The sequence below is a fragment of the Salvelinus sp. IW2-2015 genome, unplaced genomic scaffold, assembly GCF_002910315.2.
Source record: "Salvelinus sp. IW2-2015 unplaced genomic scaffold, ASM291031v2 Un_scaffold6564, whole genome shotgun sequence".
NCBI classification, from domain to species: Eukaryota; Metazoa; Chordata; class Actinopteri; order Salmoniformes; family Salmonidae; genus Salvelinus; species Salvelinus sp. IW2-2015.
Genome location: NW_019947826.1, coordinates 27,832 through 40,385, shown reverse-complemented (window position 1 = coordinate 40,385; position 12,554 = coordinate 27,832). Strand labels below are relative to the sequence as shown.

At 47.5% G+C, this 12,554-nt stretch overlaps 1 protein-coding gene and 1 long non-coding RNA gene across 3 annotated transcripts; one reads left to right on the top strand and one right to left on the bottom strand.

Annotated features, from left to right (window-relative positions):
- Positions 1 to 897: 897 nt before the first annotated feature.
- On the bottom strand, positions 898 to 11,006 carry LOC112078945 (transforming growth factor beta-3 proprotein-like). Its single transcript, XM_024145048.2, has 6 exons — positions 10,521 to 11,006; positions 5,003 to 5,132; positions 4,666 to 4,773; positions 3,987 to 4,152; positions 2,796 to 2,950; positions 898 to 2,033 (listed from the first exon to the last, which is right to left on the bottom strand). The coding sequence occupies exons 1-6, from the start codon at positions 10,620 to 10,622 to the stop codon at positions 2,017 to 2,019; spliced, it is 678 nt and encodes a 225-aa protein (XP_024000816.2). The 5' UTR covers positions 10,623 to 11,006; the 3' UTR covers positions 898 to 2,016.
- On the top strand, positions 10,934 to 11,468 carry LOC139026978 (uncharacterized). Of its 2 annotated transcripts, XR_011478994.1 has the most exons (4): positions 10,934 to 10,999; positions 11,120 to 11,152; positions 11,219 to 11,284; positions 11,409 to 11,468. It is a non-coding gene; the product is annotated as an uncharacterized lncRNA (long non-coding RNA). The 2 variants fall into 2 exon arrangements; XR_011478993.1 differs by lacking the exon at positions 11,409 to 11,468 and having other exon boundaries at positions 11,219 to 11,305.
- The last annotated feature ends 1,086 nt before the right edge of the window (positions 11,469 to 12,554 follow it).

Sequence of the window (12,554 nt, the reverse complement as noted above, 5' to 3'; positions counted from 1 at the left end):
GAGCAAATCTATTTAATAAAAGGCCCTTGTCAGCTGGTAGGAGCAAAGGATGATGGGTTAGAGACTGTAGAAGGGCAGGGTGAGGTTACCAGGAAGCGGCTATCTCTCTTCTCATAGAGATAGTTAGAGGATGCAACATTGTATCTGTCCCATTGTGTGAGAGCACGGGCACCGCCATTGAGGCAATCTCCATTTTGAAGTAGTCACTGTTCTTCTTCTACTACTGATCGCTTCTGACAACCTGGATGGAATTATCTGAACCATCTTTAACGCACAGGAAGTCCCACCCAGTTGATTACTTCACAATGGTTTTATTTTATTTATTTAACCTTTATTTAAACTAGGCATGTCAGTTAAGAACAAATTCTCATTTAAAATGACGGCCAGCCCCGGCCAAGCCCTAACCCAGACGACGCTGGGCCAATTGTGCGCCGCCCTATGGGACTCCCGATCACGGCCGGTTGTGATACAGCCTGGAATCGAACCAGGTCTGTAGTGACGCCTCTAACACTGAGATGCAGCGCCTTAGACAGTGAAAGTCCTCAATTGTGCTTGCCATGTTAAAATGGGATTTTTGGGGAACTAGTAATGTGAAGTAGTAATGTGACTGATGCATTGTGGGTGGTGACCTCTAGGCACTTTAACAAACCCAAACCCAAACACGACTTCTGATTTCTTTTGTTTGTTGTGGCTTCGGTACACGGGAGATGGACTTGAATGCACTGCTTTTGGCTTTGCAATGTCAAGAGCAGCAAAAAACAGAAGATGTTTTCGACTGTGCCAGTTATCATGACCGGATTTTCACCTTTTCATCTTCTCAAATAGCAAAACAACTGGGTTTAAAGACGTTCCAGCATGACAACATAGTGTGTCCTCTAAATCATCAGTGAAACCATGTGACGAGTTTAACGGTTTAATATAAAAGGGATTCTAATGGTAATAGACAGATACATCAACAATAAAATCAATCAACATATGACAACACGTTGCATAACAGAGAACATCTGTCAATTTCAAGAAGAAGATGAAGAACAAATAAAAATCGTACATAAGAAGATCAATATTATTTTCCAGCACATTGTGTATGGGTCCGATTTGTTTTTGAAAATGTAAACATGTCAAGAAAGTCTTCAAAGGGAGTCGGGGGGGTCGGGGGGGGGTCCGGGGGGGTCGGGGGGGGGTGGGTTTTTGGAAAAGTGCTAGATGGCTAGTAGCCACAGAATAATATCTTCCTCCATCTGTAAAGGTCCTTCCTCCCTCCGCTCCGTTTGCATTCGAAGACGACAAAAAAAATGGTCACTGCTTTTTGGTCGGATAAAATAAAATAAAAAAAATAAAAATGATCTTGGCTTCTATCTCTTCTGCTCACTTTACTTTCCATTGCAAATCCTGCAGGCATTCTCTCTTCTCTCTCTCTTCTCTCTCCGTCTCATAGTGTGTCCTTTCCCCTTCCCCTTCCCCAGCTAGTCTGTCCTTTCTCCTTTTTTTGTGTTATGAATAATTCCCGCTGTTTTGTAGGAAGGTGAAGAAAACCCAGTTTGTTAAAATGTCAAAATGAAACTATTTGGCGTCTCTCTCTAAAAACCCCCCCCCCAGAACTAATCAAAAAACGATGATGAAGATTAGAAGTTATAATCCCAAAGTCTAACATACTATATGTCCTCCTCACACGAGGATAGGGTCCTTCAGTTGAAGTGGTGTTAAGAGCAAGGACACGTGGCAGGCAACATAGTCCGAATACAAAATATCATGGATGGTGGATAGTCCTCTACAGCTAGGCAGGCTGGCTGGCTCTAGTGCCCCAATACAGGTCACCTTCCGTGGGACAACCCCACCACCTTACTCCCTGGCTTCGGGCCTACTCCCGAAACTCCTCAGCTGCATTTGCAAGACTTGACGATCATGTTGGATAGCTGCTCTACTTTAGGGGTACGTCCAGAGTAGTAGAGAATGGTAAGAGGCTCCAGGTCCTGGGGAACGCAGCAAGGAGAGGCTGAGGCCTCTGGGTTCAGAGTGTTATACAAGCTCAGCAGCTATGGAGAGACAGGAAATAGATATTTAGGTGTTTCTGATGTGGAAGTTGAATGTGGATTCATGTGCAACTGTCCTGTCCAACTACAGAAATAAAACACACGTAAACACAAGAGCCCTAATAAGCGATTTTGGCCGATCAGATTTGTTGTTATTATTGATTTCTGTGTATGGTGTTATTGATCATATTGCTGAATCTAATTTAACAGTAGCTATTGAGCAGCAGAGGGACTTCTGCTTCCTACCCTGCAAGCCTGGACTTTTTGGTCATTATGGCCTTGGTGCAAATAACCTAAACTGCCCTCAGCTGTGTGGGGTGTCAGATTGCCCTCACCTGTGTGTGGTGTCAGATTGCCCTCACCTGTGTGTATGTGTGGTGTCAGATTGCTCTCACCTGTGTGTATGTGTGGTGTCAGATTGGCCTCACCTGTGTGTGTGGTGTCAGATTGCGCTCACCTGTGTGTGGTGTCAGATTGGCCTCACCTGTGTGTGTGGTGTCAGATTGCCCTCACCTGTGTGTGGTGTCAGATTGCCATCATCTGTGTGTGGTGTCAGATTGCGCTCACCTGTGTGTGGTGTCAGATTGCCCTCACCTGTGTGTGTGGTGTCAGATTGCCCTCACTGTGTGTGTGGTGTCAGATTGCCCTCACCTGTGTGTTGTGGTGTCAGATTGCCCTCACCTGTGTGTGTGGTGTCAGATTTCCTCACCTGTGTGTGGTGTCAGATTGCCCTCACCTGTGTGTGTGGTGTCAGATTTCCCTCACCTGTGTGTGTGTGGTGTCGGAGCCTCCTCAGGTAGGGGCAGGGCCCAGAACAGTAGTTAGCGAAGTATCCTTTAGGTTCGTGGATCACTTCCAGTCCAGGTCCCGACGGAAGTCGATGTAGAGACGACGGACACAGCAGCTTCTCCTCAACGGTGCTGGGAAAGGGCACAACAAACTATGGTGAATCACTCATACAACAAAGTGTTAGCTAGTCAGCTTTCATAACTGATTAGTTTGAACTCAAGGATTTTCTTATTAACACAAAAAACTTTTTAGTTCAAGTCAGATAAAGCTGCAGTTAGTTATTTAAGCAATAAGGCCCGAGGGGGTGTGGTATACGGCCAATATACCACGACTAAGAGCTGTTCTTATGCACAACGCAATGCGGAGTGCCTGGATACAGCCATTAGCCGTGGTATATTGGCCATTACCACACACCCCGAGGTGTCTTACTGCTGTTATAAACTGGTTACAAACGTAATTAGAGCAATAAAAATAAATGTTTTGACATACCCGTGGTATACGGTCTGATATACCACGGCTGTCAGCAATCAGCACTCAGGATTCGAACCACCCAGTTTATATTCAAGTTTATCTCATCTTGATCACCAACACATGTTGAATGGTTTGACATGGAGCACATGGGGGGGGGGGGGGGTCGCTGGCTCATTGATCCTTCTTCTCCAAATGTGTTTATGTTACAGCAGAAATGTAATTGCTGACTTGTGGTTTACAAACACTGCAAATTCAAAGGAGCCTTTTGTAACGATCGTCTAAGGGAGGAGACCAAAACGCAGCGTTGTAAGTGTTCATTTTAATATAATAAATAAACTGAACACTGAAACAACAAAAAAACAACAAAGAGAGTGAACGGAACGAAACAGTTCTGTCTGGTGCAACAACACAAAACAACTACCCACAACACACAGGTGGGAAAAGGCTACCTAAGTATGGTTCTCAATCAGAGACAACGATAGACAGCTGCCTCTGATTGAGAACCACACCCCGGCCAAACACATAGAAATAGACAACATAGAACAAAAACATAGAATGCCCACCCCAACTCACGCCCTGACCAACCAAAATAGAGACATTAAAAGTATCTCTAAGGTCAGGGCGTGACACCTTTCAGGACTGGATATCTCCATGACGATCGGTGGAAACAGAAGTGACAACAGTTTGAGTCCTTACGAGAAGCAGTAGTCGGTGTCCAGGGCTCGTTTACGTCTACGTGGCTGTGGCTCCAGGCGGTGAGGAGGGATCATCATGAGGATGAGGTGAGGCAGGTACTGCTCCTTCTGTTTCTTCAACCTGCCCAGGTCCCAACGACCCTGCTCTTCATACTCCCCTTCTACCCCTACAGCAGAGAGGTCAGAGGTCAGACAGTATTATGTTCCATGCCCTGACTCTAACCCAGGTCCCAACGACCCTACAGCAGAGAGGTCAGAGGTCAGACGGTATTATGTTCCATGCCCTGACTCTAACCCAGGTCCCAACGACCCTACAGCAGAGAGGTCAGAGGTCAGACAGTATTACGTTCCATGCCCTGACTCTAACCTAGGTCCTTTGTTCGTAACTTTAGTTCCTTTGCTTCTGTGAGCAAGCTTGCAAATTATGTTGTGACTTGTAATGTTTTTTATTTTATTTTATGTAATTACACTTTTTATTGCCAGTTCACAGTTCATAGTTCACAGTTCACAGTTCAGTTGTCTAAGGGAGACAGATCCAGATCTGAAAGCTACTTCTCAGTATGTTAAACAATTCTAGCAGTACATTGCCAGTTATTGGGTGGCGACAAAAAAAAAACGGGTCTTGAGGTTTTCCCGGTTTGAAAAGACCACACGAGGAAGAGAATGTTACGCCTACTGACCTTTGAACTTGACCTCCAGCACCTCGTTCACATTGTCGATGATGTCACCGTTGGGGTTGAAGGTGTGGCATGGGCAGTGTACGCTGATCTCCAGACCCAGGTTGGTCTCTGACAGGAAACAGGCATCATGGGAAAGATGAGGTCATCTCCACACACCAACTCAAAAACGGGAAAACGTCCGCTTGTGGTGTTTTTGGATCGTTTACTTTTGTTTGATGTTGTTGTTGATGTTGTTGTGTTAGTATGTAACTGGAGTCTATACAAAACTCGTAACAGTGGAAATCATTTTCTCTTGAAAGACAATAGAACAACCAATCAATGAATCAAGTGGGGTCACCTCTGTACATCAGCCACTCCCGTACCGTCTCTGTCACGTCGAAGGAGACCCATTCGGACGTTCCCTTGGTCAGCACGTTCTTGGCTCCGATGTAGCGCTGCTTAGCTATGTGCTCGTCTGGCCTCAGGATCTGACAACCAAGGGGTTTGGGGGGGGGGAGTTACTGCATATGAACAATACAATGATCCACTACGCTGATGTAGAAATGTAACAGGTGCTGTTGAAACTTGAGGAGACAGCAGTCTCTATTTATCAGAAGCCTGGAGATGTGAGAAGCATTCGCTATTGACAAAAAAATACACGATAAGGATAATCTTTATAACCCTCAAATTCCAATTTCGAAACCAATTCCAGTGCTTTTTTTCATTTGTCCCCTTAAAATCAGGGACCAATTTAGACCTGGGACACCAGGTGGGTGATTCCCCTTCAATCAGGGACCAATTTAGACCTGGGACACCAGGTGGGTGATTCCCCTTCAATCAGGGACTGATTTAGACCTGGGACACCAGGTGGATGATTCCCCTTCAACCAGGGACTGATTTAGACCTGGTACACCAGGTGGATGATTCCCCTCTAATTAGGAACTGATTTAGACCTGGGACACCAGGTGGGTGATTCCCCTTTAATCAGGGACTGATTTAGACCTGGGACATCAAGGTGGTGATTCCCCTTCATCAGGGACTGATTTAGACCTGGGACATCAGGTGGGTGATTCCCTTCAATCAGGGACTGATTTAGACCTGGGACATCAGGTGGGTGATTCCCCTTTAATCAGGGACTGATTTAGACCTGGGACATCAGGTGGGTGATTCCCCTTCAATCAGGGACTGATTTAGACCTGGGACACCAGGTGGATGATTCCCATTCAATCAGAGACCATTTAGACCTGGGACACCAGGTGTATGATTCCCCTTCAATCAGGGACCAATTTAGACCTGGGACACCAGGTGGGTGTTTCCCCTCTAATCAGGGTCTGATTTAGACCTGGGACACCAGGTGGGTGTAATTAATGATCAGGTAGAACAGAAAAGCAGCAGTAGTCTGGCCCGCCGTGGTAAGATTTTAATACCTCTGCTTTATGTCATTACTGCATGGCACCAAATGTCATAGATTCTAGAGCAGACGCTTTTGAGGCTGATGATTGTAGAAGGTTTGAGGTCAATTCAGTTTTCAATTAAAAAAGTGAATCGGCATCCATACAGGCTCAATGAAACTCTCACAGTATTTGAAAGGGAACGACTACTAATTGAACTCATGTGTGGTGCTGGTCTGCTGACAGTACACTGCCTAAAGCTCTGAATACATTACCAGGACACACCAGAGTAACCCTGCGAGAGCTCTGAATACATTCTCCAAGACACACCAGAGTTACCCTGCGAGAGCTCTGAATACATTCTCCCAGGACACACCAGTGTTACCCTGCCGAGAGCTTGATACATTCTCCAAGACACACCAGAGTTACCTGCCGAGAGCTCTGAACATTCTCCAAGACACACCAGAGTTACCCTGCCAGAGCTCTGAATACATTCTCCAGGACACACCAGAGTTACCCTGCGAGAGCTCTGAATACATTCTCCAGGATACACCAGAGTTACCCCTGCCAGACTCTGATAAGATTCTCCAGGACAGACCAGAGTTACCCTGCGAGAGCTCTGAATACATTCTCCAGGACAGACCAGAGTTAACCTGCCCAGAGCTCTGTATACATTCTCCAGGACACACCAGAGTTACCCTGCCGAGAGCTCTGAATACATTCTCCCAGGATACACCAGAGTTACCTGCCAGAGCTCTGAATACATTCTCCAGGACAGACAAGAGTTACCTGCCGAGAGCTCTGAAACATTCTCAAGGACAGACCAGAGTTAACCTGCCCAGAGCTCTGTATACATTCTCAAGACACACCAGAGTTACCCTGCGAGAGCTCTGAATACATTCTCCAGGACAGACCAGAGTTACCCTGCCGAGAGCTCTGAATACATTCTCCAAGACACACCAGAGTTACCCTGCCGAGAGCTCTGAATACATTATCCAGGACACACCAGAGGTACCCTGCCCAGAGCTCTGAATAACATTATCCAAGACACACCAGAGTTACCCTGCCAAGAACTCTGAATACATTCTCCAGGAAACACCAGAGTTACCCTACCGAGAGCTTCTGAATACATTCTCCAGGACACACCAGAGTTACCCTGCCCAGAGCTCTGAATACATTATCCAAGACACACCAGAGTTACCCTGCCGAGAGCTCTGAATACATTCTCCAGGACACACCAGAGTTACCTACGAGAGCTCTGAAAACATTCTCCAGGCACACCAGAGTTACCCTGCCCAGAGCACTGAATACATTCTCCAGACACACCAGAGTTACCCTGCCGAGAGCTCTGATACATTCTCCAGGACACACCAGAGTTACCTACCGAGAGCTCTGAAAACATTCTCCAAGGACACACAGAGTTACCCTGCCCAGAGCACTGAATACATTCTCCAGGACACACCAGAGTTACCCTGCCGAGAGCTCTGAATACATTCTCCAGGACACACCAGAGTTACCCTGCCGAGAGCTCTGAATACATTTCCAGGACCAGACCTGAGTTACCCTGCCCAGACCTCTGAATACATTCTCCAAGACACACCAGTGTTACCCTGCGAAGCTCTAAAACATTCTCCAAGACACACAGAGTTACCCTGCCGAGAGCTCTGAATACATTCTCCAGGACACACCAGTGTTACCCTGCCGAGAGTTCTGAATACATTCTCCAGGAACACACCAGTGTTACCCCTGCAGAGAGTTCTGAATACATTCTCCCAGGACACACCAGAGTTACCCTGCCAGAGCTCTGAATACATTCTCCAAGACACACCAGAGTTACCCTGCGAGAGCTCTGAATACATTCTCCAAGACACACCAGAGTTACCCGCCGAGAGCTCTGAATACATTCTCCAAGACACACCTCGAGTTACCCTGCACAGAGCTCTGAATACATTCTCCAAGACAACCAGAGTTACCACGAGAGCTCTGAATACATTCTCCAAGACACACCAGAGTTACCCTGCCCAGAGCTCTGAATACATTTCCAGACACACCAGAGTTACCCTGCCGAGAGCTCTGAATACATTCTCCAGGACACACCAGAGTTACCTACGAGAGCTTCTGAAATACATTCTCCAGACACCACAGAGTTACCCTGCCCAGAGCACTGAATACATTCTCCAGGACACACCAGAGTTACCCTGCCGAGAGCTCTGAATACATTCCCAGGACACACCAGAGTTACCCTACGAGAGCTCTGAAAACATTCTCCAGGACACACCAAGAGTTACCCTGCCAAGACACTGAATACATTCTCCAGGACACACCAGAGTTCCTCGAGAGCTCTGAATACATTCTCCAGGACACACCAGAGTTACCCTGCCGAGAGCTCTGAATACATTTTCCAGGACAGACCTGAGTTACCTGCCCAGACTCTGAATAACTCTCAAGACACACCAGTGTTACCCTGCCGAGAGCTCTGAAAACATTCTCCAAGACACACCAGAGTTACCCTGCGAGAGCTCTGAAATACATTCTCCAGGACACACCAGTGTTACCTCTGCCGAGAGTTCTGAATACATTCTCCAGGACCACGAGTGTTACCCTGCCGAGAGTTCTGAAATACATTCTCCCAGCACACCAGAGTTACCCTGCCGAGAGCTCTGAATACATTCTCCAAGACACACCAGAGTTACCCTGGCCGAGAGCATCTGAATAACATTCTCCAAGACACACCAGAGTTACCCGGCCGAACTCTGAATACATTCTCCAAGACACACCGGTTACCCCTGCCAAGAGCTCTGAATACATTCTCCAAGACACACCAGAGTTACCCTGCCCAGAGCTCTGAATACATTCTTCTCCAGACAGACGACAGAAGTTACCCTGCCCAGAAGCTCTGAATCATTCTCCAGACCACAAGAGTTACCCTGCCCAGAGCTCTGAATACATCTCCAGGCAGACCAGGTTAACCTGCCAGAGCTCTGTATACATTCTCCAAGCAACACCAGAGTTACCCTGCCGAGAGCTCGAATAACATTTCCCAGGACACACCAGAGTTACCCTGCCACAGAAGCTCTGAATACATTATCCAAGACACACCAGAGTTACCCTGCCGAAGCTCTGAATACATTCTCCAGGCACACCAGAGTTACCCTAGAGAGCCTGAATACATTCTCAAGACACACCAGAGTTACCCTGCCCAAGCTCTGAATACATTCTCCAGGACACACCAGAGTTACCCTGCCCAGAGCTCCGAATACATTCTCCAGGACACCGAGTTACCCTGCCCAGAGCTCTGAATACATTCTCCAGGACACCACGAGTTACCCTGCCGAAGAGCTCTGAAACATTCCCATCCAAGACAACACCAGAGTTACCCTGCGGAGAGCTCTGAAACATTCTCCAGCCACGATACCCAAGTCAATCATCCAGAACAGAGTTACCCTCCGAGAGCTCTGAAAACATTCTCCAAGACACACCAGAGTTACCCTGCCGAGAGCTCTGAATACATTCTCCCAGGACACACCAGAGTTACCCTACCCGAGAGCTCTGAATACATTCTCCCAGGACAGACCAGTGTTACCCTGCCGAGAGCCAGACCCTGCACACATTCTCCAGACCTGACGAGAGCTGGAGTTAGGGTCTGGCGGCTGGCTACCCACCACCAAACCACAGCTGGATTTTACTGGCTGAGGCCCTCTTGCCCTTCCACAGTCGGAACTGGGAAGTTTGAGAAATGGGTCTTGTGGAATAATAAGCGACTAGATGTCATGTCTGTGTTAGTATGGTAAAGCTATCTAAGTGAACTGAAACGTGCTCAGTTAGCCACAGTTCTGGTTAAAGTCTACTACAGATCATGCTCCGTAACAACAAAAGCTGTCGATTTGTTGATGTGCTTTAAAAAAAAAGAATGTCTGAGTGATGGAGGTATGTAGTGTGTTTCCTCTACCAGGCAACCACCCCCTTACCTAAAGTGATTGACTTCAATTGGTAGTAATTGACAATGGCTGCGTTCCAAACGGAACATTCCTCCCTTAACAGTGTACCTCCTCAAGGCCCATAGGGATCTGGTCAAAAGTCAGGACTCCCGAGTGGCGCAACGGTCTAAGGCACTGCATCTCAGTGCTAGAGGCGTCACTACAGACACCCTGGTTCAAATCCAGGCTGTATCACAACCCGGGCCGTGATTGGGAGTCCCATAGGGCGTCGCACAATTGGCCCAGCGTCGTCTGGGTTTGGCCGGTGTAGGCCGTCATTGTAAATAAGAATGTGTTCTTAACTGACTTGCCTGGTTAAATAATACAGAATGAAGGAATAGGGCCCAATGTTGATGCCTAAGGACCTGGAAGTTGCTTTGGGGGCCTGTGGGGTGCCCCCCCCCCACCCCCGCCTAGAAATGAAACTAGGGGGGAAAGACTTAACGTTGTCAGGTTGAGTTGAAGATCTCTGAAGGACATGGAGAGACGGAGGGGTACCTTTACACACCTGGTAGAGCTCGACCCTCTGTTCATTCCTATTGGCAGCAGAGTTTGGAACCCTCAGAGCTCGGAACTCGGCTCGGAACAGGTTGGTGGAATTCCTCTCCATCACTGAGATGTTGAAACGGAACACTTTGGAAGTGATTCCTTTAGGACAGTAGGGAAGGTCATCTGTAGCACAGAGAGAGGAGGCCACAGTCAGTAACAATGATCTTTAGATTAAGTTACTACTAAGCTTAACTGGTTGGAGATGATGACATTGGGAGAGTAGGGAAGGTTGTTGGAGACAGAGAGGAGACAGACAGTAGGGCAGGTTGATGGAGACAGACAGGAGACAGTAGGGCAGGTTGTTGGAGACAGAGAGGAGACAGTAAGGCAGGTTGTTGGAGACAGAGGAGACAGACAGGAGACAGTGAGGCAGGTGTTGGAGACAGACAGGAGACAGTAGGGCAGGTTGTTGGAGACAGACAGGAGACAGTAGGGCAGGTTGTTGGAGACAAGACAGACAGGAGACAGTACAGGTGTGGCAAGGGTAAGGCTTGTTGGAGACAGACACGGAAAGAAGTAGGCAGGTTGTTTGAGAAGCAGAGAGGAGACAGTGGGCAGGTTGTTTGAGACAGACAGGAGACAGTAAGGCAGGTTTGTTGGAGAAAGACAGGAGTCGGAGGGCAGGTTGTTTGAGACAGACCAGGAGAAGTAGGGCAGGTTGTTGGAGACAGAGAGGAGACAGTAGGGCAGGTTGTTGGAGACAGAGAGGAGACAGTAGGGCAGGTTGTTGGAGACAGACAGGAGACGTAGGAGGTTTGAGAACAGAGGAGACAGTAAGGCAGGTTGTTGGAGACAGACAGGAGACAGTGAGGCAGGTGTTGGAGACAGACAGGAGACAGTAGGGCAGGTTGTTGGAGACAGACAGGAGACAGTAGGGCAGGTTGTTGGAGACAGACAGGAGACAGTAAGGGGCAGGTTGTTGGAGACAGACAGGAGACAGTAGGGCAGGTGTGTTTGAGACAGACAGGAGACAGTAGGGCAGGTTGTTGGAGACAGACAGAGAGACAGTAAGGAGGTTGTTGGAGACAGAGAGGAGATACTAGGGAAGTTTCTCTCGCAAAGACAAGCAGAGAAGACAGAGCTCAGTAATGTTTGAACACTTTGGAGGTAATGCTTTGGGCGTGTAGGGCAGGTTTGTCTGTAACGGACAGAGGAGAAAGAGGAGACAGCTCAGTAATCTTTGAACACTTTGGAAGCTGGGACAGTAGCTAATTAAGTCTGTAAGAGACAGAGGACGAGGGAGAAAGAGGAGACAGCTCAGTAATCCTTGAACACTTTGGAAGCTTGGGAGAAGTAGGGCATATAGTCTGTAAGAGACAACGAGGACAGAGGAGACAGAGAGGACAGAGTTCAGTAATGCTTGAACATTTTTTGAAAGTAATACCTTAGGACAGTCGAGCAGGTCATCTGTAAGAGAAAGAGAGGAAGAGAGAGAGAAGAGACAGAGAGAGGAGATAGAGGGGACAGATGAGAGGGACAGAGAGAGTGTAGAGAGGAGACAGAGAGAGGAGATACAGAGAGGAGAAGAGAGGGAGACAGAGAGAGAGATAGAGAGGAGACAGAGAGGAGAACAGAGAGAGGTGCAGAGAGAGGAGATAGATAAACATTCAGCACACAGGTAGCTTCCACAGAGCTTGGGAACGTATGTGGAATGATCTGAGAGACAAGGCAAGAAGGGCATTTCTATGCCAATCAAAAGGAACATATTTCAACATACAATTGGATCTGGCTAAAAAATACTTGAATCAGTCATAGAGCCCATTGCCCTTTATGGTTGTTGTGAGGTCTGGGTCGCTCACCAACCAAGATTTCACAAAATGGGAAAAACCCAAATTGAGAACTCTGGATGCAGAATTCTGCAAAAATATCCTCCGTGTACAACGTTAGAAACCAAATAATGCATGCAGAGCAGAATTAGGGCGATACCCACTAATTATCAAAATCCAGAAAAGAGCCGTTAAATTCTACAACCACCTAAAAGGAGCATCTCTCT